This window comes from Equus caballus, chromosome 1, assembly GCF_041296265.1.
Source record: "Equus caballus isolate H_3958 breed thoroughbred chromosome 1, TB-T2T, whole genome shotgun sequence".
NCBI classification, from domain to species: Eukaryota; Metazoa; Chordata; class Mammalia; order Perissodactyla; family Equidae; genus Equus; species Equus caballus.
The window spans coordinates 33,378,201-33,401,091 of record NC_091684.1 but is presented as its reverse complement, the minus strand read 5'-3'; the positions used below and the strand labels follow the sequence as shown (position 1 = coordinate 33,401,091).

General features: G+C 46.9%; 1 protein-coding gene across 4 annotated transcripts in view; it reads right to left on the bottom strand.

Moving 5' to 3' along the window:
• The window catches only part of PIK3AP1 (phosphoinositide-3-kinase adaptor protein 1), a 112,082-nt gene that overhangs the window by 8,874 nt on the left and 80,317 nt on the right, over nucleotides 1–22,891 (bottom strand). For all 4 annotated transcript variants that reach the window (XM_023641711.2, XM_023641719.2, XM_070223587.1 and 1 more), the window contains 6 exons: nucleotides 20,570–20,635; nucleotides 18,575–18,780; nucleotides 15,281–15,353; nucleotides 8,420–8,575; nucleotides 2,594–2,664; nucleotides 1,178–1,296 (listed from right to left, as the gene is read on the bottom strand). In XM_023641711.2, the coding sequence (XP_023497479.1) occupies nucleotides 1,178–1,296; nucleotides 2,594–2,664; nucleotides 8,420–8,575; nucleotides 15,281–15,353; nucleotides 18,575–18,780; nucleotides 20,570–20,635 (691 nt within the window). The remainder of the gene's footprint in view (nucleotides 1–1,177; nucleotides 1,297–2,593; nucleotides 2,665–8,419; nucleotides 8,576–15,280; nucleotides 15,354–18,574; nucleotides 18,781–20,569; nucleotides 20,636–22,891) is intronic.

Below are 22,891 nucleotides of genomic sequence, written 5' to 3'. Positions count from 1 at the left end.
CCTTCTAGGACTAATAGTCTAATATGTGACCTCTAGTCTATACCAGGGAAACAAGCCTGATGAATGTGATGCAGCTTGGAACTGTGGGAGGTTTGTGTCACAGGCGTCAGTACAAGAATGTCGCTGGGAGCACAGGGAAAAGTGGTAAATAGCAAAGGGAGAAATGGAAAGATCCTGAGTGCAGAGTCAGCTTCTCTTTCCAGAAAACCAGAAGAAAAGCCTCCTTGTTGCACTTTCTCAACAAATTCCACTGATGAGATTCGAGTTAAAAGTTTCAAATTGCAAAAAAATTCTAGTTTGGAAAAAAAGAAAAGCTTTCTCCTTTTGATCATCTTCCCCCACATTATATTTTAGACATCAAAGAATTAAACTCCTAGGACAAGCCTAGGCTTTTATTTCCTAGGGCTCCTTTCTGCATCGGCAGGTGCACAAGCCATGTTTTCTGTTACTCCAGGAGATCTTACAAAGGTTCCCACCACAGACCCAAGTACCTTTATAAACAAAGATGTACGTCAGAGCCCAGTAAATCCATCAAACCCTTTTCTCTAACACCCATCTCCAAATCTCCATATGTTCATCCTTTTCCTGTGTGAAAAATCATTCATACTCTTGGGCTCTTACTATGGGCCAGAAACTCAATCCTTATACCTCCGGGAGGAAGTTCCATTATTACTCCCGTTTTACAGATAAGGAAATTGAGGCACATGAGAGTTAAACAATACACCCAAGTTCACAAGTGGCTGCTGGAGACTTGTCCCCAGGCAGTGCAGCACCAGAACCATGCTCCCCACCACCACACCATGCTGCCTCTCACATTTATTTTCATTCTCAATTCCTTCTTATCTCCTGGTCCCCAAAAAGCACTGTCCCCACAATACAGCCAAGGGAATTAGTGATTAGGGAGCCAAAGTCTAACCAAATAGATAAAAATTATTTTAAAAGTTGATGTTTACCAATGTATTTCATTGAGGAAATACTGTATTTGCTATTTAAAGTATTTGTACCTAAAGAAAGCATCAGTTAAATTAATGAAGAGTCCACACTAAAAATGTGTCAAACGTAGGCATTTCAGTTGGCTCTGCACTCATTCATAGATCATCTTAGATGTCCCCAAACCCTACTCTCCCCCTGGAATTCAGAGAGTGAGGAAAAAATGTCCCATCAGCTTCAACGTTACCTCTGTGAAGCAGCTCTCGGAGGCACCCTGGGGGGCCTCTCAAGGGGCACGGTGGGTGTTCCATCCACTTGCAGGGAGGCTGGACTACGACTTCTGGTAACCTCAGGGACTTCATTATCCTACAGTAAAAGAGGTGAGAAAGAAAGGTGAAAATTACATTAAGCAACCAACACAGCTGGACCGTTATCCAGAACACCCCTCAGCCCTCCTCAGCCTTGGCTGAAGGCTCTTCACAAACCGATAATCAACCCGCAACGCCAGGGCAGCCTCCCATTCACTCCAAGAGTCATTGGAATGAGGCCCACAATCAGGTCCAAATTATCATTAACGGTCCTTGCTACTCAAAGCCTGGTCTGCGGGCCATCAACATCAGCATCACCTGCGAGCTGGTGAGAAACGCAGGATCTCAGGCTCCTCCTCAGACCTGCTAGATCAGACCCTGCATTTTAATAAGATCCTGGGTAATTCTTATGCATGTTAATGTTTGAGAGGCACTGCTCTTTATATATAACCACACTGAGCTGGAGAAATTTTGTTTTTAAACAAAAGTCCCTTTTTGGGACAACAGAGCTGTGAGTGGTCCTCAGCCAGAAGTTAATAGGAGCTGTGCACTGGAGAGGCAGCCCACACCTAGGACCCTTTCTCAGGGAGTCTCCTGGGTTAGCAGTGACCCTTGTGACCCCTCCCATTCGTCCCAGCTGCTGGCCACTGGATCAGGATGGACACAGTGACCCAACTTGGGCCTAGCCTAAGGCAGCAGCTTACTCTCTGCTAGGAGGCATTGTGGCTCTCATGAGACTGTTTGCCACTCTACATGTGGAGAAGCAGAAAGGCCAGTGTGCAGTGAGAGAAGAAAGCAGATCTGCACGGAAAAGCGTGCAGCCCCAGGACACAGAGCCATGGCCTCGGCTCAGCTCCAGCCTGCCTCGCCTCTCCTGATGCAGGCCCCGAGATGTGATCACTGCCCTTGGATTCCCTGACAGGCATCCAGCTGCTTCTCACAGATGCCCCTCTGGCCCAGTCTGAGTGAATTTCTGTTTCTCCCTTCCTCTCTTTTTATTGAAATTGGCATAACATAAAATTAATCATTTTAAAGTGAACAATTCAATGGCATTTAGCATATTCACAATATTGTACCACCACCATCTCTAGGTCGTCCCAAAACATTTTCATCAGCCTGAAAGGAAACACTGTATCCATTAAGCAGTTTCTCCCCATGTCCTCCTCCTGCCAGCCCCTGGCAACCACCAATCTGCCTTCTGTCTCTATGGATCTACCTATTCTGGACAATTCCTATAAATGGAATCCTACAATATGGGACCTTTTGTGTCTGGCTTCTTTCACCTGGATTTCTATTTCTTGCAATGAAACAACCTGTAGGACAAGACAGATGGGGGTGGGGTCCCCGGCTCTCACCTCATTGTCCCCCTCCATCCCGCTGCTCACGCTGAGGAGGCTCCGGGTGCTGGATCGGTTACTCGCGCTGCCTAAAGGTACAAACAAAATCAGCCGGACTGTGAGTTCTCTCAGGCTAACATAAAACGCACAACTCTGGCACTTCCTTATTTTTACTGATGGAAATGATACGGAAGCTGTGAGTATGGGAGTCTTCAAATGTTGCCATCTTCAACTATTTTATTAGAGTTTAGTTTTCTATGTTTTTTATGTTGTCAGCATAAAAGGAAATGGTTCACCTTTTTATTACCAGTTTTTGCTTTACCGCTACCATTTACCGAGGGCTCACCACACATTACGTGCCTTAAAAACATGATCTCACTTAATCCCTCTGAGAGTCCTATTTGACGCTGGTGCTCTGATTTGACAGACAAGGAAGCAGAGAAGCTGTTTCTCACTTTGTCCAGTGGTATTTCTAAAATCTGCAAACACAGTTTATTGCTCAAGTTTTTTCCTTATGTAGAAATTACAGAAAACATGTGCACGTATTGCACATGTATATACACCTTCTAATAAAGGGCCAGACAGCCTGGCACAAAATACAAAGCACAAATTCAAAAGTATGATTTATGCTCATGGTAGGAACTGTGACTGTGTGAGTTTAGGTGATCAAGACTTTTGAATTGGGAATTTATCACCTATATAGTTAGAACAGCACTATCCAACAGAACTGTCTGGAAATGTTCTACTGTCTGCTATCCAATATGGTAGCTAGTGTGAAACATGGCTAGTGCAACTGAGGAACTAAATTTTATTTTATATTTTATTTCATTTCATTTATTTACTTTGTGCGTGTGAGGAAGATTGCCCCTGAGCCAACATCCATTGTCAATCTCCTCTTTTTGCCCAGGAGACCATCACGGAGCTAACATTGATGGCAATCATCTTCCACTTTGCATGTGGGACACCACCCTAGCATGGGCCCAGTGAGCAGCGTGCAGGTTCGCAGTGGGGATCCAAATCTGAGAACCCCAAGCCACCCAAGCAGAACGCAAAAACCCAACCACCACGCCATGGGGCCAGCCCCTAAATTTTAAATTTTCTTTAGTTTTAATTAACTTAAATTTAAATAGCCACATGCGGCTAGTGGCTACCATACTGGACAGCACAGCATTAGAATAAGTTCAAGAACGTGATGATCTAGCAGTGAAGAAGGAAGAATATCAATCAACAGAAACAAGGAAATTTTGACTTTAATTTATCAATATTGCCACTAACAATATCACCAGAGCTTAAGTTTGCTGAATTTCCACTTAAAACAGCTCCTCATCAGATTAGTTTATAGATACATTAGTCTTGACTTCATTATGGTATCAACTTTGACCTAATTAATTTAGATGTTAGCTTAAACAGAGCAGGTTAAGATTATAATTTTGGATTATTTCTTGGGGGTAGATCTTTAAATTTAAAAATAATGTGTCAGGGCCAGCCAGTGGTGCAGCAGTGAAGTGTGTACGTTCCGCTTCAGCAGCCCAGGGTCCACCAGTTCGGATCCCAGGTACAGACATGGCACTGCTTGGCAAGCCATGCTGTGGTAGGCGTCCCACATATAAAGTAGAGGAAGATGGGCATGGATGTTGTTAGCTCATGGCCAGTCTTCCTCAGCAAAAAGAGGAGGATTGGCAGCAGATGTTAGCTCAGGGCTAATCTTCCTCAAAAAAAAATAATAAATAAAATAAAATAAAATAAAATAAAAATAATGTGTCAGGGCCGGCCTGGTGGAATAGTGGTTGAGTTAGCACACTCTGCTTTGGCAGCCAGGGGTTCATGGGTTCGGATCCCGGACATGGATCTAGCACCGCTCATCAAGCCACGCTGTGGCGGCATCCCAACTAAAACAGAGGAAGACTGGCACACATGTTGGCTCAGCAACAATCTTCCTCAAGCAAAAAGAGGAGGATTGGCAATGGATGTTAGCTCTGGGTCAATCTTCCTCACACACACACAAGAAAGCTAAAAATAATGTGTCAAAATGCATCTATAAACCAGGGGATTCAGTTTGTTTCTTAAGGAGCATGTGACCCTGTCCCTGTCTATTCAGTTCTATTCAAAACACTGTTTGCTTGGTCAGAATGGCCTTTTCTCCCCGTTCCCCCCAGCCCATTCCTATCCACAAGGCTAAAATCTTCTCAGTCTCCAATGCTCAGGACAAATGCTATCAAAACCTTTCCAAATACCCCCAATGGAAGTAACCCCCTCTGCCCATGGGCTCCCATCCCTGTGGGGCCAAGCCTCTGCATGTCATTCACCACTCTTCATCCCACTCCCTCACAATGAACCAGCCTTGTTCCGAAGATTATCCACTAGGAGGGAGCAAAAAGCTGTCCAGGCACTGGCTCCAGGACCCTGGAAATTCACACCCACCAACTCCCATGGTCCCTTTCCTTGGTGCTCTTAAATCTTTAACCCCCAGTGTTCGGCTTTGAACCTTGGCTCCCTGGTTCATCTGCTCTGCCCCTCTCCCCTCTTCCGGCTGGTGACTTGCTTGTCCACATCCCCTCTGGACTACATGGTTGGTAGGAGGCTCTGGTCCCAGCCTCATCATCTCCACTCTTGTCAGGGGGGAGGAGGGCAGTGCCTACCCCTTGCCAGGCTTTTGTCACCAGGGAAGAAGAATCAGACAAACATCTAACTCATGCTAGTTCTGTACTTTCTCTCCTCCATTACAAACCCCCTGAAGACAGGCTCCGTTTTCTTTTCATCTTTATGTCTCCAGTACACAACCTAGCTCAGAATGCACAGAGCTGTCCTCAATATTTGGCAGAAGAATGAATGAGGGAAAAAATAACCAAATATATGACCGTTATGAAATTTGGACCAGACAACCCAGGAGAAGATCAAGTCTTCCTGTAATGAAATTCTTATTCTCTTAAATATAACACTAATATTCTAGGGCTTAAAATTTTAGTTATAACCAGATTTAAACTGCAACTGTTTTTCTGTGGTTCCCAAGAGATGACAGCTGTACCATAATCAAAATAGTGCTGTTTTTAGGGTGTGACTCTGGGGGTCAAGGGGCAGTTAGTGGATCAGAGCTAAGCCATCATCACTCTCCCTCCTTGTCCTGGGAACTATTTCTATTTGCAAGGCAATATGTCCCCATGGTTGAGTGCACATAAAGATCTGGATGTGAACCAAGACTCCCTGCTTACTTGCCAAGTGACCCAAGGCAAGATGCCTAACCTCTTTAAGTGTCCATTTCCTCATCTAGAAATTCACAGCATTGTTGTATAGAATGAGTTAGATCATATGGTAACATGTTTGGCACAGGGCCCACAAGAGTAAGCATTTGATTAATGGTAGCAGCTATCATCATATCAGCAATTTCAAGATGGTAGGTTATCCATTAGTGACCCCAAGGACCCTCACCTCCCAGTATCCATGCCCTTGTATATCCCCCCTCTCCTTCCTTCTAGGCTTAGCCATGTGACTTGCTTTGACCAATATGCCATTAGCAAGTGTGAGGCAAGCCAAAGCTTAGTAAGCACTTGCACACTGGGGCATGTTCTTCTGGAATGTTCCCTTTCCAGATCTAGTGAAGGCAGTCTAGGAGATCCTGACTCATAAGAAAAGTCAAAGGAAGGGATGTGCTGATGAAGGCCACCAATCCCAGCCACAGGCCTGTCTTAGTGAATGGTGAAAGGCAATGGAGAGCCTCTGTCTTTAAGGACTTGGCTTTGTAATTTGCTAAAAGACTGAAGAACATTTGTACCTGGATTTTAAGTCCAGTTCAACAAAAGGCTTACATGTAAGTCATATGAAAATAAATGGAATTCAAACCAAAAAAAAAAAGTTCAGGCTATTGAATTAGGGGCCATATGTCAGAGAGGTCCAGAAGGAAAGAGACCATCTTGGATCTTCCTGCCAATGCCGAGCTCACAGCTGAAATCACTCACATGAGTGACCCCAACTGACCCACATGGAGCAGAGAGGCACCATCCCCAATAAGTCCTGCCCAAGATTAGAATCAGGCATAAACAAATGGTTATGTTTCAAGCCACTATGTTTTGGGGTGGTGTGTTAGCTAGCAATAGATAACTGAAGCTGTACGACGGGGACTGGATGCAGCCTACAGCCACACAGTAGAGTCAAATCCATTGTCTATCATTTCACAACATTTGCTAGCCAGATGAGCTAGGCACCCTGGGCAATAAACCTTTGCACAAGGTAAGAATTTACGTTTATACTTTCCCGTCTGTTCTGACCCCAAGCTAACTCAAAGTACAACACACACATAAAGTCTTTCAAATTAATCTGAACCTGAAATGAGTACTTAACATCTGTCTTGTTAAATTTCCCCCCGTCCCAGCATGCACTGCCTCACTCTGAGGGGTCTATACCACTTCTCCTCCCATCCAGGACACATCTGAGAGATGGGCCACCTGCCCCTTGCTTCTTCTGCCACTCGAGATCCCCGGGAAAATCTCTCCCATTTCTGAACTTGTCAGAATTCTCTAAATTGCCTCCTGAGGGTTTTGGATACACATTATTTCCTCTATTATCTAAGGAGAGGTTTTCTTCTCTGTCCAGTCTAGACTTCCCATGTGGTTGTATGATACGTTTTTCTGTTTCAACAGGTACTCGTGGCAGGAATGTTAACCTGAAATAGAGCAGAGATGGGTTCTCTTCCCACCTTTGCTTCACTGGCTGTGTGACCTTGGGCAAAACTCTTTCCTTCTCTGGATTATAAACACCCTGTCTATAAATTAAGGAGGGTGACTGGTTCAGAGGTTCTTGACCTAAGTCTACAGATGGGCAAAATTGTGTGTAGGTGTGTGTGTACACACATACGCACGTGCATTTTTCTGGGAAGTGCATCCAGAGAGCATGTATCAGATTCTCAAAGGAGTCTGTGATACAGAAAAGATTAAGAACCCCGGGGTTAGATGACCTTCCCGCCCCAAAATCCATTTAGGGGTTCTTTGCTTGACATTTAAGGAGACGTGAGTCCTGAAATTCAGCTTGTCTCTTGTTCTTTTATTGCTCTCCTAGCTGTTTTGACAACACTAAAATGTATAAAAGAAGGGAAACTCGATCTCCTTGGCTTGTGAAGCGGCTTGTCTGAAGTCAGCTAACACGGCCCTGATGCTGAAACAAAGCCCCAGCTCCTGCCTGCACAGCAGCCTGATTGTCTGTTGCAATCAGACTCCTATTCAAGCTTTCAAGCCAAAAGGAAGACAGTTCCTAATTAGATGCTCAACTTGCCTACAAAGTTGGAATTCTCAAATTTGAGTCCATTGTTTTCCAACGTTTCTGACTTTGTGCCCTTTCCTTCCCCTTACCACAGTCGAGGAAGCAAAAAGGAAAGTGGTTAAGAGTCTTGGCCCTGGATCCAGACTGCCTGAGTTCAAATCCCAGCTCGACCACTTATTAGCTACTTAACCTGGGGCAAGGCACGCGTCTCCCCCTCCGTCAATAAGGGTGCTGGCACCCATCCTGTGGAGCTCCTGAGAGAATTAAATCAGAGACTCTGTGGAAGAGGCTTAGCACAGAGTAAGTGCTCAATAGATGTTAACCAGTATTATTATTAGGTTTTTCTATTTATAAAAGGGATAGAGTAATAATTTTCATGCAATCTGGCTTCAGGGGATACTTGCATAAAGGATCTTTGGCCCCCCCGACAAAAGGCAAACCTCACAGCCTAAATGTCCCCAAGTTATTACACTCCCCAAACCCAAATCAGGCACCAATTGAGATCTGCTGGGCTCCCAATAGAGAATGTTCCCACAGCTCAAAGGCACCAGCTGGAGTCCGGCTGTGAAGGCACCCCCGGGTCAGCCTGCTCACTTGCTGTGCTGGAGGTACTGTCTGTTTTCCAGTCTCCTCGTCTGAGCTCTGTCCTTGGAGGGAAGACACTTTTCCTGGGGCCGCTCTCATAGACTCCAAACTCCACTTTCCCAGGCAGGTGCTGTGAGTGCCGAATTGGGACCGTGATCTCCAAGTCTGGAATTAGAGGAAAATGGGATGAGCTTCAAGGCACCAGACTGCCACTTAACCAAACTGCTTGGCTGCTCCCTCTCCACTCACCTCCCTCACCTGAACCTAGAGGGCACCTGGAAGGGAGGGGAGGCGAGAGGAAAGGGAAAAGAAGAGAAGAACGGGAGCAGGAAGGGGGTGGCAGCCCTGCCCAATTCAGCACTGAAAGTCCACAGAACCCTGTGTGGCAATCACTGGGTGACAGCAGACTGGGATGGAGCAACGTGAGAAAGGGCAAAGAAATGCTTCCACATCAGGCAGTGGAAAAAAACGTGCAATTGGGGAAAGGTCTAGGGCCCCACCTCTGGAACTTCCCCAGCTGTGGAACTTGAGTCAGTCAGTCAACCTCTCTGAATTACTTCCCTTTTAGAGGAGGGGGTTATGAATGTCACTGCTCCTAATAACAGGTTACCCTGTGCACCAGGCAGAGTTCTAAGAGCTTCCATATTTCTAGCTCCTTGAATCCTCCCAACTCTCATGAAATAAATACTGTTATCACGATTCCCAACAGAAAGTGAGATACAGAGAAGTGAAGCAACCCACCCTGATCACACAGCTGGTAAGTGGGACACCTGGGATTTGAACCCAGGCTCCAAATTCCAGGCTCTTAACCACACTCATACTGCCTCTCAATCCCTTAATAAATGATGGATGATGCGTGGGTGGTCTGAAACTGACAGCAACGACCCTGAGAGTTAATGAAAAGAGATCTATCAGGCCTGGGAAAGATTTTGAGACTTGCAAGGCTGATCAGTGGTCTTAGACCCCACAGTTCAGAAAGATAGTTTATTCCTTTGCCTTGCAAAGCATTAAACTGATCTCTTTACTGGCTTAGCCCTGCCCAGTGGTTGGTCTTTATTCCTCCCTAGATTTCCACCTCTGGGTTCTGTGAGCAGAAAAAAACTCCTGCTGACAAGCAGAATAAAACATCTGTGTGCACCGCACCAACTTCCTCCCCAGGGAAGTGTGGAGGCCAGGTGAGCTCCTGTCACAGGGCCCCTCTTGCTGCCCTGGACAGTCCAAGGCCTGGGCAGGGCCTCTGGGGAGAGGTGTAAGCTTGGTGTCCCTATGAGGACGTGTGTTCTTATCTTGGCAGTACCACTTCCTTCTCCGCCTCTCCTCCTCTACGGGCCTGGATGGGTGGGGCAGGAAGTTCAGGGCGTCCAGGGGCAGAGGTGGCTCCGCTTGCCAAAGCCAGAAATCTGCCCAGAAGGGCCAGTGGATAACTAGAACAGTATGAAAGAGCAGGTGCGAGGACAGGGCAGACCAAGTGTATGTAAACACTGCAGAGGGAATATTAAAAGGGTGGATTGTTGGTTTGAGTCAACACAAGCTTTCCTCATTCTAGAGATGCTGGTTCCAAGTGCAGTGCATAGTCCTCGTACTAAACCAGCTTCCCAGGGCTCCGGGTCACACAGATCCTCTTCATGTCCTCAGGCCCTCCTGGTCACAGGTGAGCACTGGAAGCACCCACCCCAGCCTGGACCTACTTGGGCAGAGACGAGCTGAGTGTACCACACACGGGTGTGAGCCCATGGTGTCTCAGAACCCAAACACGTGTCATACTATTTTTTCCCCTCAGTTTTGATCTAGCTTTTTAACAACCACCTTTTAAAGGAAGCTTCCCATCTGCTTCATTCACTTCAATGAGGCAATTTTCTGCTCTCAACCAGTTCTAGCAGGAAGGAAAGTAAAATACACAGGGAAAAAATTGGGAGTCCAAAGTTTAAAAAATCAAGCAGAGCCAGTCTAAATGGCTACAAAATCCCGACATTCTTTGAATAAATGGACAATGCCAGGAATCCCAATTATCATCATATCACAACGTACTTTCCCAAAGTGCGTTCCCATGAGTTATTCTGCCTCCTTTAAACTTCACTACTTCTCCATTAAGTAGATAAGTCAGGGGTAACCACAGAGGAGGAAACTGAGGCACAGAGTGGTTAAAGGAATTGTTCTGAATCATAAAGTCATTCAGTGACAAATTAGGGATCAGAACCCAGGCATCCTGCCCCAGACTGGCCACAGACACACCCAGGACACAAATATTGATAGTCTTCTCATGGGGCAGGGGTGTTCAGCAAGTGAGGAGTCACGTCAGCCCCCCAATTTCCTACACCATCAACACTGTACCATCCCAGTCGGAGCAGAACAACTCCCTAGGGCTGCAGAAAGACGGGCAAGTTATTAGGAACAAAATCACAGGTTTTCATTATCCTTGGTGTTCTAACCCAAAGTAAAGAAAAATAACCATTGTTTTTCTTTTCTAAGGTAAATGAGAGTTCCAAACGAATGGAGTCAGTCCTTGGGTTGAGAGTGGGCTGCATTCCTGGAAAAGGTCCTTTAAGCAGAAATGCCATTCGTCAACGCTAATTTTCTTATAGGTCAATGTTATCCTGTGTCAATGATTTTTTTCTTTTGTGAAGCAGAATTCTTTCCTCTAGTGAAAAGAGAATCTCATTGTGGAGAACAGATTTCTTTTTAAGGAGCTGCAACTGTCGGAGCAGAATAAGAGGCCCTAAACCCTGTCCCAATACTAACCCACTGCCGCCAACCCCCTACCCCTGGTTCCTACCCTCTATCCAACAAGCATGCATGCAGCAGTGCCGAGGCACCTCAGAGTGAAACAGGCAATTATAACTGAGTTTTACAGAGTTAAGTAATATATCACAAGTACTCAACCATAAATGACGCCTTCTCTTTGGCAGATGCTCTGATGCCCTTGGGCCTCACCATGCAGTACAGGGTCCAACTTCCAACTGCCTGAGGCTTTCTCTGGCAGCCAGGTTCCAAGCCCCCTCCTCCAGCAGGCCCCAACCAAAGGCAGGGGAGTGGGCATAGAAACACCCCAGTTGTCTTGCTTCTCAGGAGGCACAACTCTTCCAGAGTGCTCTCCATCGACTCCCAGACTCTCCAGGACGCTGAAGCTCCAGTCTCTACAGTGGTAACTGCACTTTGCTGGCCACATTTTGCTCCATCTCTCACTTCCTCACCAGCTATGGTGTTCCCTGGGATCACCTCCCATATCATACTTGCTCTCAAAATCCTTGTTGGGGAAGAAAAAGTTCTAGAAATGGATAGTAGTAATGGATGCACAGTATTATGAAGGTACTTAACGTCATTGAATTGTGCATTTACTTACACATTGTAAATTTTATGTTACATATATTCTGCCACAATAAAAAACAAAAACATAGGGAGACCCTTGGAGCTGATGGCTAGAATATTCTCCCCATGTAGACTGCTTGTGGTCCCTGTCATTCTTGTTCAGTGTCAAATTATATGTAGTTTAATCTTTTAATAGTTATGACATTAACTAAAGCCCCAGATATAAAAAGTAAAACTATTTCACCTCTCCCCCACAAAAGAAATTCCTAGTCAGAGGGTGTGTTTCTTGTAGGCTGAGGAGGCAGGAGAGGGAAGGCATTAAACCACGCTCCTCTGGAAAAACTGCCACATTGACTGATCTAATTTAGACTACAGCCACTGGTGAGTATCACTTATTGGAGCCTGATTAGCCTTGGGCGAACTTCAAATAATGTTTCAAAACTCAAGATTCCAGGGACCAGCCTGGTGGTGTAGCGGTTAAGTTCATGCGCTCAGCTTCAGAGGCCCAGGGTTCACTGGCTCAGATCCCCGGCACGGACCTAGCACTGCTTATCAAGCCATGCTGTGGCAGGCATCTCACACATAAAATAGAGGAAGATGAGCACAGATGTTAGCTCAGGGCCAATCTTTCAAAAAAAAAAAAAGAAAAGAAAAAACCACCCCAAGATTCTAGGGCCAGACCCTGAACAGCGAGTCCCAGCTCAGTGCATGCACCCAGGGAGGCCCTGCCTGAGAGGATCCCAGCTGGCGTGGGGGCAGCTTTCAGACTGCTTCCACATACCCAGCACTGTGACAGGCCCAGCTATACCCTAACTCATTCAGTCCTCGTGGCAACCTAACGGGCACTTTTATTTGTGCCATTTGCAGACAAGGACCAGGGCTCAGGGAGGTGAAGTATCCTGCCTGTGGTTGCCAGCTAATTAGGAGTGAGCAATGAGCAGGGACTTGACCCCAACCCTGCTGGCCCAGGGCCCATGCCTATACCCCTCTACTCCTCGACATGTGGGTCCATCTTGCTTCAATATCTCTAGTGGCCCCAGGTGGAGCCTGGGTAGGTGGTACAGGTGTGATGACACCAGTAGGCTCGGTTCTGGAGCCCAGGCTGCTGAGCACACGGGACTCCAACACGACAACTGCCTGGCCTTCAAATCTCACATGCACCATCAAATCGCAGCTTTCTTGAGGCTGCCTATATTTGAAAGTTTGAAATGTTTCATTTAATCAAGGCTTCTATCTTTGGGTTTGTGTGCTCTAGTTTTAAAAAGCACCAGCTTAGCCCTTTTACCACCTAGAGTGCAACCCTAGGATGACTACAGATCTGGAACTAGATTTTCTGCCTTCTCTCCTTTCTCCTCCTCTCAACTAGGAGGGCAGACGGGTGTGAGCCCAGCTAGTGGCAGCAGACATCTGAAATCTAGTCACCTAAGCAGATATCTTATGATGACTCTCTGACATTCTGCCATAGTTATAACCTCTTAACTACTCTTCTTCCAAACAGCCAAAATCACTACCGTTCACTAGGCTTTGACTATACGCAAAACACTGTGCTAGGCATTGTGGGACAGGCTCTAGCCAGGAAAACCAAACCTACGCAAATAAAAGACTAACTCATAAGCTACCAAATGGTGAGAATTGAGTCTTAGAGGTCCCTGTATTTGGCAGGGTGCCTGGTGCTCAGTAAGTATTTACGGAATGAATGAATGGTGTCACTATTTTACTGAAATCAACCATTCCAACAAAGATTTCTTGAGCTCCATCGATGTACTGTGCTACATGCTGGGTATTCAGCAGAGCAGAAAACAGACAAATTCTTGCCCTCACAGAGCTTGCAGTGTGTGGGGGGGTGGGGGTGTTGAAAAATAACCATGAGAACCGAAACATAAGATAATTCCAGTCTGTGATATGTGAAAAGAGGGTATGCAGTGGCACAGGAAGTGAGGGGTAGAGGGCTATTCTGGAAAGAACAGCACAGAAGCCCTCGCTGAGGAAGAGAACTTACAGCCAAACTCTGAAGGATGAAAGACTAGTCAGGAAAGACGTGGGAAAAGAAGTGGAGGGGGACAGCAAGTGCAAAGGCACTGGGGAGAATGCTCTTGGCTTGTCAGAGCAACAAAAAGGAGTCCATTGTGATTGGAGCACGAGGTTGTGGGGGGCACTGGGGGATGAGCTCTGGGGCAGATCATGCAGGGCCTTATAGGCCACAGTGAGGAGTGTGACTTTAGTCTGGGTGGGACAAGAGTCCCTGAAGGGTTTTGAGCTAGGGAGTGGCATGATCTGATTGTTTATCTTTAAAAGGTGGTTGGCGCCAGCTTGGAGGATTAACTATAGATGAGTACACGGAGTATGCGTGGACATAGGGAGACAATGGAAGAGGCTCCTGCATTAATCCAGGAGGAGATGACGGTGGCTGGGCTGCAGCTGTGGCATGGGAGATGGTCAGAAATGATCAGACTTAACGTGTAGTTTGGAGGCAGAACCTCTGGGAATTGCTGATGGTTTGAATGAAGGAACAAAGTAAAAGCAATCAGAAGCAAAAGAGAAGTGCCAGATGGATGGAAGGGATAGTAGCTCTACAGATGCTCAACTGAAGAAGGAACACAGGGGCCTGGAGTGGTCTAGGAAAGCTTTGCTGAGAAGCAGCTGCAAGGGCTGGTCTTGCAGCCTGGTAGTGTTCACCCAGGTGAGAAGGAAAAGGCATGAGCAAGGGGTCTGTGGCAGGAAGATGTCCTGTCTGAAGACCAGGGTGTTACCAGCCTGACCAGGTTCATGAGAAGTTGAGCTGTTGGTGGTAGCTGGAGACAGACTACAGAAGTTCTGCACAACTCAGTTCTTTACGTAATGGGGCTCCACTCAAGATCTGAGTGCTCCGAAAGCCTTTTCTGGCCAGCTTCTCGTGGTATAAGGCAGGCCAGCATAAATCAGAGACCCGTCATGCCAGAGGCTCTCAATAGGAACATGCAGTGTGGGCAAATACCCACTCCTTGCTCAGGGCGGGGGGTGGGGGTTGGCACGTGGGGGAGGTGGGTCAAGGGGAGCAGAGGGGCCTGATCCTCAGTGCTCAGAACTGGAATTCACGGCCCTGCTTTTGGATCCCGACTACACATGGCAGGAGCCCTGCTACACCTGAGTTCTGGGCTTCCAAAGTAGTGTGTGGTGTGGACAAAATTCCCTGCTTGAATCAGGAACAGATGCTATGTGAGTGGGATTTCCCCCTTTCTCTGCTCAAAAAACATGTCTTCCTATATGCCTAAGGGAGAATTAGGTGCCTGGGGAGAAAGCATTACCATCCTCTTTCAGTGGGAGGACTGAGGGATGCAGCATTCAAGCCATTCATTCATTCATCTGCTGATATGTCTTATGGGCCAGGTACTAAATATACAGAATTAATAAGACAAAGCTATTGCCAGAAAGGATCTCACAGTCTAGAGGGGGACCCAGATCTGTAAACAGGGTGACAGGTGCTGGGCAAGCGGTCTGCCCATTCAGGTCCCAGCAGAAAGGAGTCAAGGACAACAGAACACAGCAAAGTCTCGCACAACGCAGCACCCCCAAGAAGCTGGATACCTGTCTGCTTTCCTGATTTTTGCTTCTCTCGCTGTCTTCGGGTGATGCTCTCTCTCAGCCGTTTAAGATTTTCCTGGAAAAAAAATTAGTCTAATACAGTATACACTAGAATTATACCCTCTGGGCATTAGAGTTTCTTTCTGGTTTTATGCTGTTTGCAAGATAATATCACATTGCAATAACATCTCTAACATGCAAATGAGGCTGAGTACATTTGCAATCGGTCCACAGAGAAATTCAAGTACTTTTAGTAGTTGTGCATGAGGAGAAGACACCTTGTCCACAACAGTGTCACCCCTCCTCTCTGTTCTCAGCTCCTTCCCAACCTTACACCCCACTGTCCTCTTCCTGGTACACACCTCAGCCAAGGCAGTTCTCATCTGCTCACAAACACTCCACACACTTTCCTGCCTCTGAGATTATGTTCTCACACCATTCCCCTGACCTTGAGGGGCATCGATTCCTCTCCATGAGTGTGTTTCAAGGCCTGGGTCAAGGCCTGTCTTTTCCCTAAGGCTCCCCAGACTGCTCCAGTCCTTAGTGAGTGCCCATGCCATCCGGCACTGGGCTATGCTGCCTTGCCCAATGCACACACGCACCCGTGTGTGTGTGTGCACGTGTGTGTGAGTGTGCATGTGTTGTCTCTTCAGAGGTACTCTGAGCTCTCAAAGGGCAAGGGACTAGGTCTGGTACCTTTCTGAAATCCTGCAGTCTGGTCTATTGTGGTCATTCAATAAATGTTGAAAGGACATGTAAGTGTTGAATTTGTTGCTATTTTAGTCAACAAACAACAACCACCTCGAGATTAAGTGTCTGAGCAGTCTAGGGAAAATGCCCCAGGGACTAACATCAAGATATCTAGAAGGTCCCATGAGGGAGTCACAGGAGGACAGACTGGAAAGGTTGGTCGGGTTGTGACTGTAGCTGAGAAACTGAGCTGGGTCCAGGAAGCAGCAGGGAGACACTGAAAGTTGTGGGCTGGCCATAGCTTTAGGGTCTGGCAGAGGGGAGGGAGAAGGAGCTGGAGGCAAGGAGACCCACCTGGAGACTGTGTGGTAGGCCAGATGTAGGCCATAGAAGCCAGCACTGGAGGAATGGAAAGAAAGGAGCAGATGCAAGAGGAAGAATGTGACAGAGGGAGACCAGGCAAGACATGCAGCTGGCTGGATATGGGGGAGTGTGGAAGAAGAGCCCAAGAGATTCTGAAGTCTGAACCTCAGCATCTGGAAGATAACAGCGCAGTGAACAGAAACAGGGAGTCGGGAAAGGGAAGCAAACTAGAGGGACAGTTTTTTGTGGGACAAGCTGCAGGTCTAAGGCACTGTGGGGGACGTGCCCAGCTGGTGGCTGGGAAGGTGGAATTGGAGACATAGACTCAAGAGTGTCCTGCACAGAGAAGGAGCTGAAGGGCACTCGTGCGAGAGCGAAGTGAAGGAGACAGAGGGGTGGACAGAGGTGTGGAAGAAAAGGAAGCCCCAGGAACCATCTTCACACCCTGCAGTCTCTGGATGAGGGATGCTCTGGAAGTACCAAGAGGCTGTCAGGGCACAAAGTAGTGTCAGCTCCGACGGGCTGGGATTCTCTGCCATGTCAAACATGAACCCCAGTTGCCTGCTACACCCAAGAGTTCTGGGCAAGTTCATGGTAAAGGAAGAAGCCTCCTGGATATAGACAGAGAAAGGCAGCTAACATCTGTTATGTATTTACTATGCGCCAGGCATGCTAAGAGAGCTTTACTCGGGTGGGAAATCAGAGGCACACAGAGGCCAAGGTCATCCAGCCCCAAGCAACAGAACAAGGATGTAACTCAGGCTGCCTGGCTCCAGAGCCCTGACTGTTCTTAACTACTGTGCCACGTGGGCACACGACTTGGCAAGGAGAGAGAAAACTGTTGTTTGGCCAGGGCCAGCCTGTTCCCAGCAGGACTGCAGCCTCCCTGGGTCTCCGGAGTGAGCAGGACCCTGGTCCCAGCATTCAGCACTACAGAGTGCCTTCGCGTCCTACTTCAGACCTGCGGAGGGAAAGAGGCAGGCTGGCAGAGTGGGTGACCCTGTTTTAGGGAGCACTAAGAAGGCAAAAGGTGTAATCAAAGGAGCATGGGCTCTGGAGAGAGAAAGGGCTTCTTTGAATCCTGACTGAGCCTCAGTTTTCTGTAAAATGGGAGCAATGATACTTATTTTGCATGCACGCTGGGAGGAGTGGAAGAGATTGGGTCTAGTCAATGCTTAGCACAGTATCCAGCAGACTGTTGCCACAGCTGGACAAATGCTGCTTTATGACCCACTTCCCCACTTCTCACTGCCTGATCCACTCCAAGGAGATGCAACTCCCATCTCAGTGCTAGACGGGTACTGCACCCCCTGCCCCCGCTAGCTGGTACATCAGGTCCTATGAGAACAGGTTACAGTATGCCATCAGGGAAGACCACGGAGAAGTGGAGAGAAAGAACAACTGTTCTCGTCCTGACTCGCCACCTACTACGTCTGTGGTCTTGAACATGGCTCCTAACTCCCTGGGCCCAATTCACTCTTTTCAATATCAAAGAGTTGGACTAGGGATATGCTTCCTATGGTTGAGTTTGCGTTCTTTTGATTGTTTTAAATTACACCTGGAGTACATGTATGGAATTACATATTCTCATTAAAAACTGCAAACCATACAGTAAAGCAAGAGGCTCCTCTGACACCCAGTCCTCCAATCCCAGTCTCCTCCTGCGTGGTAACCGCTGGGATGGGCACGTGGCGACCCTCCCCAGATCTTTACCTTTGCATTTGCACACATGCCTAGAGAAACAAGGAGTTTGTGTGTGTGTGAGCGTGTCTTAACTTGGGTGGTTTTATGGCTGTGACTTGTTTTGTTCATTTAATCATACTTCTTGGGAGCTGGCCAAGTTCTCTTTGAGTTCCAAAGTGTGACAGTTCTGTGGGAGTGTTGGCACTAGGAGTAGAGAGAGGGACTCCGAAGAGAAAAAAGCTAGAAAGCAAAAGTATAGAGCCACGTGCAGAGGGAAGTGACAGCAGCAGGACTGGGGTTTACAGTGAGTCTTTGTTCCTGATCTCTAGCCTCATGACAACCGGAAAAGCCATCCAGCTCTCAGCCAGGGGGTTGTGTGGTTAGAGACTACAGGTGACAGATACACTTACACGCTGACTCACAATGACACTCAAATAACCCTTCACAGGCCCAGCCACAGGTGCTCAGTTACAGCTATACACAAGACAGTGGTGGACCCAGCCCTCCGCTACTGTCTAGCGGAGAAACAGACATGAAACAAGTTCATCTGGAGCCAGTTACCTGCTGGAAGCGAAAGGACTCAGACCGCTTCTTCTGGTTGAGCTGCCACTCTTTGAAGTGGAGCACGGCCTCGTCCACGTTGACGATGCCCAGCTTCACCTGCTCCTGGAGGGTAATAAGCTGCCGCTGGCCTGGCGTTTTCATCCCAGCGAAAGGATCATATATAGTCGACTGCGGCCTGTCTCTCCAGGGTCTGACGGGAGGCTCTAGAAAGGATGGCAAAACTCAGCTTGACAGCTCCCCGAATGGGGAGAGCCGACTGGACAAGTGGGGTTAACGAGGCGGGTCATAGGCTCAAGAGGACATGTCTCAAAAGAACAATTACATGTAAAACCAAGAAGGGGAGATACGACATGGAATCAGAGAGAGGAAAGCAGCTAATAATTTCAAAGCCTGTTACACTGAAGCAGACAAAGTCACAACATTTCAGGGAGGTATGGCATCCACTGGATGGATCAACACAATCCCCCAAGCCTGAATTATCGAGAAGCCTTTAGACCAGCATTTCTCAATCTTGGCACTGTTGACATGTTGGACTGCATAATTAATTGTTCTTGTGGGGCTGTCTTATGCACTGTAGGATGTTTAGCCTCATCCCTGGCCTCTACCCACTAGATGCCAATAGCACCCCCTTCCTCAGTTGTGATAACCAAAAATGTCCCAGACATTGCCAAAATGGACTAAAGTGGGCCTGCAAGTGGATTAAAGTCCACTCCCAGAAGAGAATATACAGGAAGAGCCTAGTCTGGGTGCCTCCCCGAGCACCACTCCCCCAGCCTCCCCATCCTCCCTAACTCCGAGCAGCATGGGGCACAATGATTATGGTCCCATGGGCATGAAATGTCCAAGGAGACTGGAATGTCAATGGAATCAAGGCCCAGGTCCAATGTCATCTGGTATCAATTAGGTGCTGGGTCCCAACTGGCTCTCCTTGGGTTGTTTCTGTGCCAATCTCTCCTCCACCTTACAAATTCCTAGTTCCCTGCTTTGGAGAGTTGAGGAAAGTAGGAAGTTAACCTCTTTCTCTCTCCAGGCTGTGACTCTACTAAGTTCTGTGGGGAATGAGCTACTTGCAGAGGTCAGGGGGCCACTGGGGCAGGTGAGGACAACTTGATATTTTACTGCTCATTTCATCTAGGGCTATCTTTGATTCTGCATTTCTCCAGCAGGACCCTATTTGGGCATTGTGATTCAGGGAGATGGCATGAAGGAAAAAGAGAGATGACTTCACTAGTGGGTATTGACAAAGCTTCAACTGTTCACTCCTCTGTCCACAAACACCCACATGCCTTTCTCCCAGGTTTGCACACTTCAAGGCTGTCATTAATTGTATTGGGAGATGGAGTGTGGGGAGAAAATAAAGTTACAAGCCAACCAATTCCAATCTCCCACTACCAAAGACCTGGGGAACGCCTTCAATGCTCAGATGGTGTCATGGCTCCTTTTCAAAAGAATCATCAATGGGATAACACTGAATGCCTCTGTTTAATACAAGGAAATTAATCAAGAAAAAGGAGTACTTATCTCCTCAAACTTCCTTAAAAAGTCTTTTGAAAAAAGAGAAAACTGTTACCCAATGGCAAACAAAATGTCTCTTAAATAAAAGTTGAATTAGAGTCTAGTTTAGCTAGTGCCGATAGAGTAAGTAAAGAGCACGGTAAGGCTGTATCATTAGGTAAAGACTGGGTGCTGGGCCGCCCACTTTCATCCTGTTGGTAACAATTTCCAGGCTTAGATTGTACTTTTGTGTGCTGTTACAGACACTTTCTAGTGTATTAATGTCCATGGCACGATCCATTCGTCCATCTATTCTAGGGCCCCCAATCTCTTCTCCACTCCCTTTACCGTCAGTAGATCTCCACCTAAGGTATCTCCTGGACCTCTCTGTTTTTCAATGAGAAGGAGTTGTTACACCTGGAAATCACTGGAACATGAGCACTTCTACCACCTGGAAGTTCAGGTCACACAAAAGAAAGCTGAGGACACCTGGCTTACCTTTCCTGATGCTCTCTGAGGAAATATAGATATTCCCAGGCCGCTCTTGACTTTTTTCTGCAAAAACTATGAGATAAAAAAGATACGAGGTAAACGCCAAATCAGAACTCTTTCTAAAGGGCTTTAGGATATTTTATTCATTTACCAAAAAAATTACCAAAATCTTGTACAAAATAATAATGATAGATCTCACACCTGGGATCTGCAGTTCTATAAATCAAAATTCTAGTAGCAGGCAACTAATGAGCAGAAGCTGTAGCGATGATGAAATGAAGACAGTGCAAAGAGACAAGGTGTCAAACCCAGAAAGATAAGCCAGTCTGAGGACATGACTGGCATTTACAAGATCATTAAAGAAAAGGGTAATGTGGACAAGGACGGTGCTGGATCCCTAAACACCTGAAGCTGGCCATGGAACCCCTTGAAGCTTGAGAATAGAAAGAAATGCCACTTAACAGGTCAACAAGCGCCTTAAGACAGAACTCGGAGTGGAAGAACAGGTAAAATGTGTGCACGGCTCCAAACGGACTCCGATGAAGTCCCTCATGAGTGACACCCATAAAGGCTAATAGGGAAAACTGAGAAGTGACAAAAGTTCACTTAGTGGGGGGACTGCAGAGTGATTAAGGCTCCCTCGGCTCTACATGAGACTCCCTGCATTCAAATCCTGCCTCTGCCACTTATGAGCCATATGATCTTGGGTAAGAGGCTTGACCTCTCCTCGCCTCTGCTTTCTTATAAGAGTACCTTCCTTGTTGCATTGTTGTGGGGATTACAAGAGTTACTACAGGGAAAGTGCTAAGAACAGTGCCTGGCACGTGTAAGCACTCAATGTTAGCTTTTATCATCATTATTCACATGTAAATCTTGAGATTGATGCCAATAGAACAGCAACACCTTGGCATGCTAGTTAACACAAGTGACATCTGTACAGCACTTTACAGTTTATAAAGTAGTTTCCCAGCTATTATTTCATCTGACCCTCACAATAAGGCTCTGGCAGAGTATTATTACGTATTATTTGATATAAGCATCAATGTATACATATATTATTATGATACCCATTTTATAGATGAGGAAACTAAAGCTAAAGAGGGTGAAATGACTTACCCAATGTCCCATGCTGTACAGCTAGAAAATGCAAGAGCTGGGACATGAACCCAGGTGTTCTTGCCTCCAAACCACTGCTCCTTCTGTCATCTCCTGCCTCTCCCCTCTCCTTTGCTCCACTAATTTCCTAGCAAGTCAGTCAGTGCCCTTTAGAAGTCACCTGTACCCCTGTCCCAACTGCCTCCCCACAATGAGCTGTGCCATCAACAGCCTCTCCTCCCACCTCTGCCATTTAGGCATCCTCGATATATATTTGCATGCTTCTTTGTTTGGGTTCCCTTAGAAGCAGACTTCGGGACAAGGATTCAAGCGCAAATGGTCTATGTGGGAGGTGATGGAGGTGAGATGGGGAAGTGGATAAAGCAATAAATGGTGGGTTAACCAGTAAGTTACCACAGAGGGCAAGCTGGCAAGCTCTGGAAGGCAATGTAGAACACGCACCTGAGTTCTCCCAGAAGAGGGGCAAGTAAGCTGGGGTACTCAGCCACCAACCCCCACCAGTCACTGGCTGAGGGCTGCTTCCAGGGGTGTTAATCCCCCAACTCTTCCAGCCTGTCCTGCAAGAGGGCAGAGGAGGCTCCAGCTGCCAGAGAAAGCCATCAGGCTAAGAGACAGAGGTCTTGACAGGCAGAGTCCAGCCAGTGGGCACAGAAATGTAAAGAGCTAGGGAGATGTGGGTGGGGCACCAACAGTGCCTGCTACACACCCTAAAGGAGATGTTACCCAAGGGGGTGGCAAGCCACAAGCACTGACAGCACTTGGCAATACCACATAATATCCCTCAACTGTATTTCTACCCAACTTAGGGTTGCCAGGTTTAACAAACTAAAACAAAAACCAAAACCAAAAAAATGAGTGCAGTATCTGGGACACACTTACACTAAAAAGTTATTTGCTGTTTGTCTGAAATTCATACTTAACTGGGCACCCTGTACTTTCTTTGACAACCCCAGCCCAAATACCAGGGGATCTGGTTGAGGGCTACCTTCCCCAATTTATGATCTCCTTTTGCCACACTTTCCACAACCTGCTTCTACTATTAGAAATGGAATGGAGGTCAGGCACACAGATCAGGCAATTCTTACACTCTCACAGTACCTGTAATCATATTAATACAATCAAGTCCTGAAAGAGAGGGAAACTGACAATGTTATCAGCATCTGACTGATGCCCCAGGGACAATTATGAAGAAGTCAAAGCCCAATTCTCACC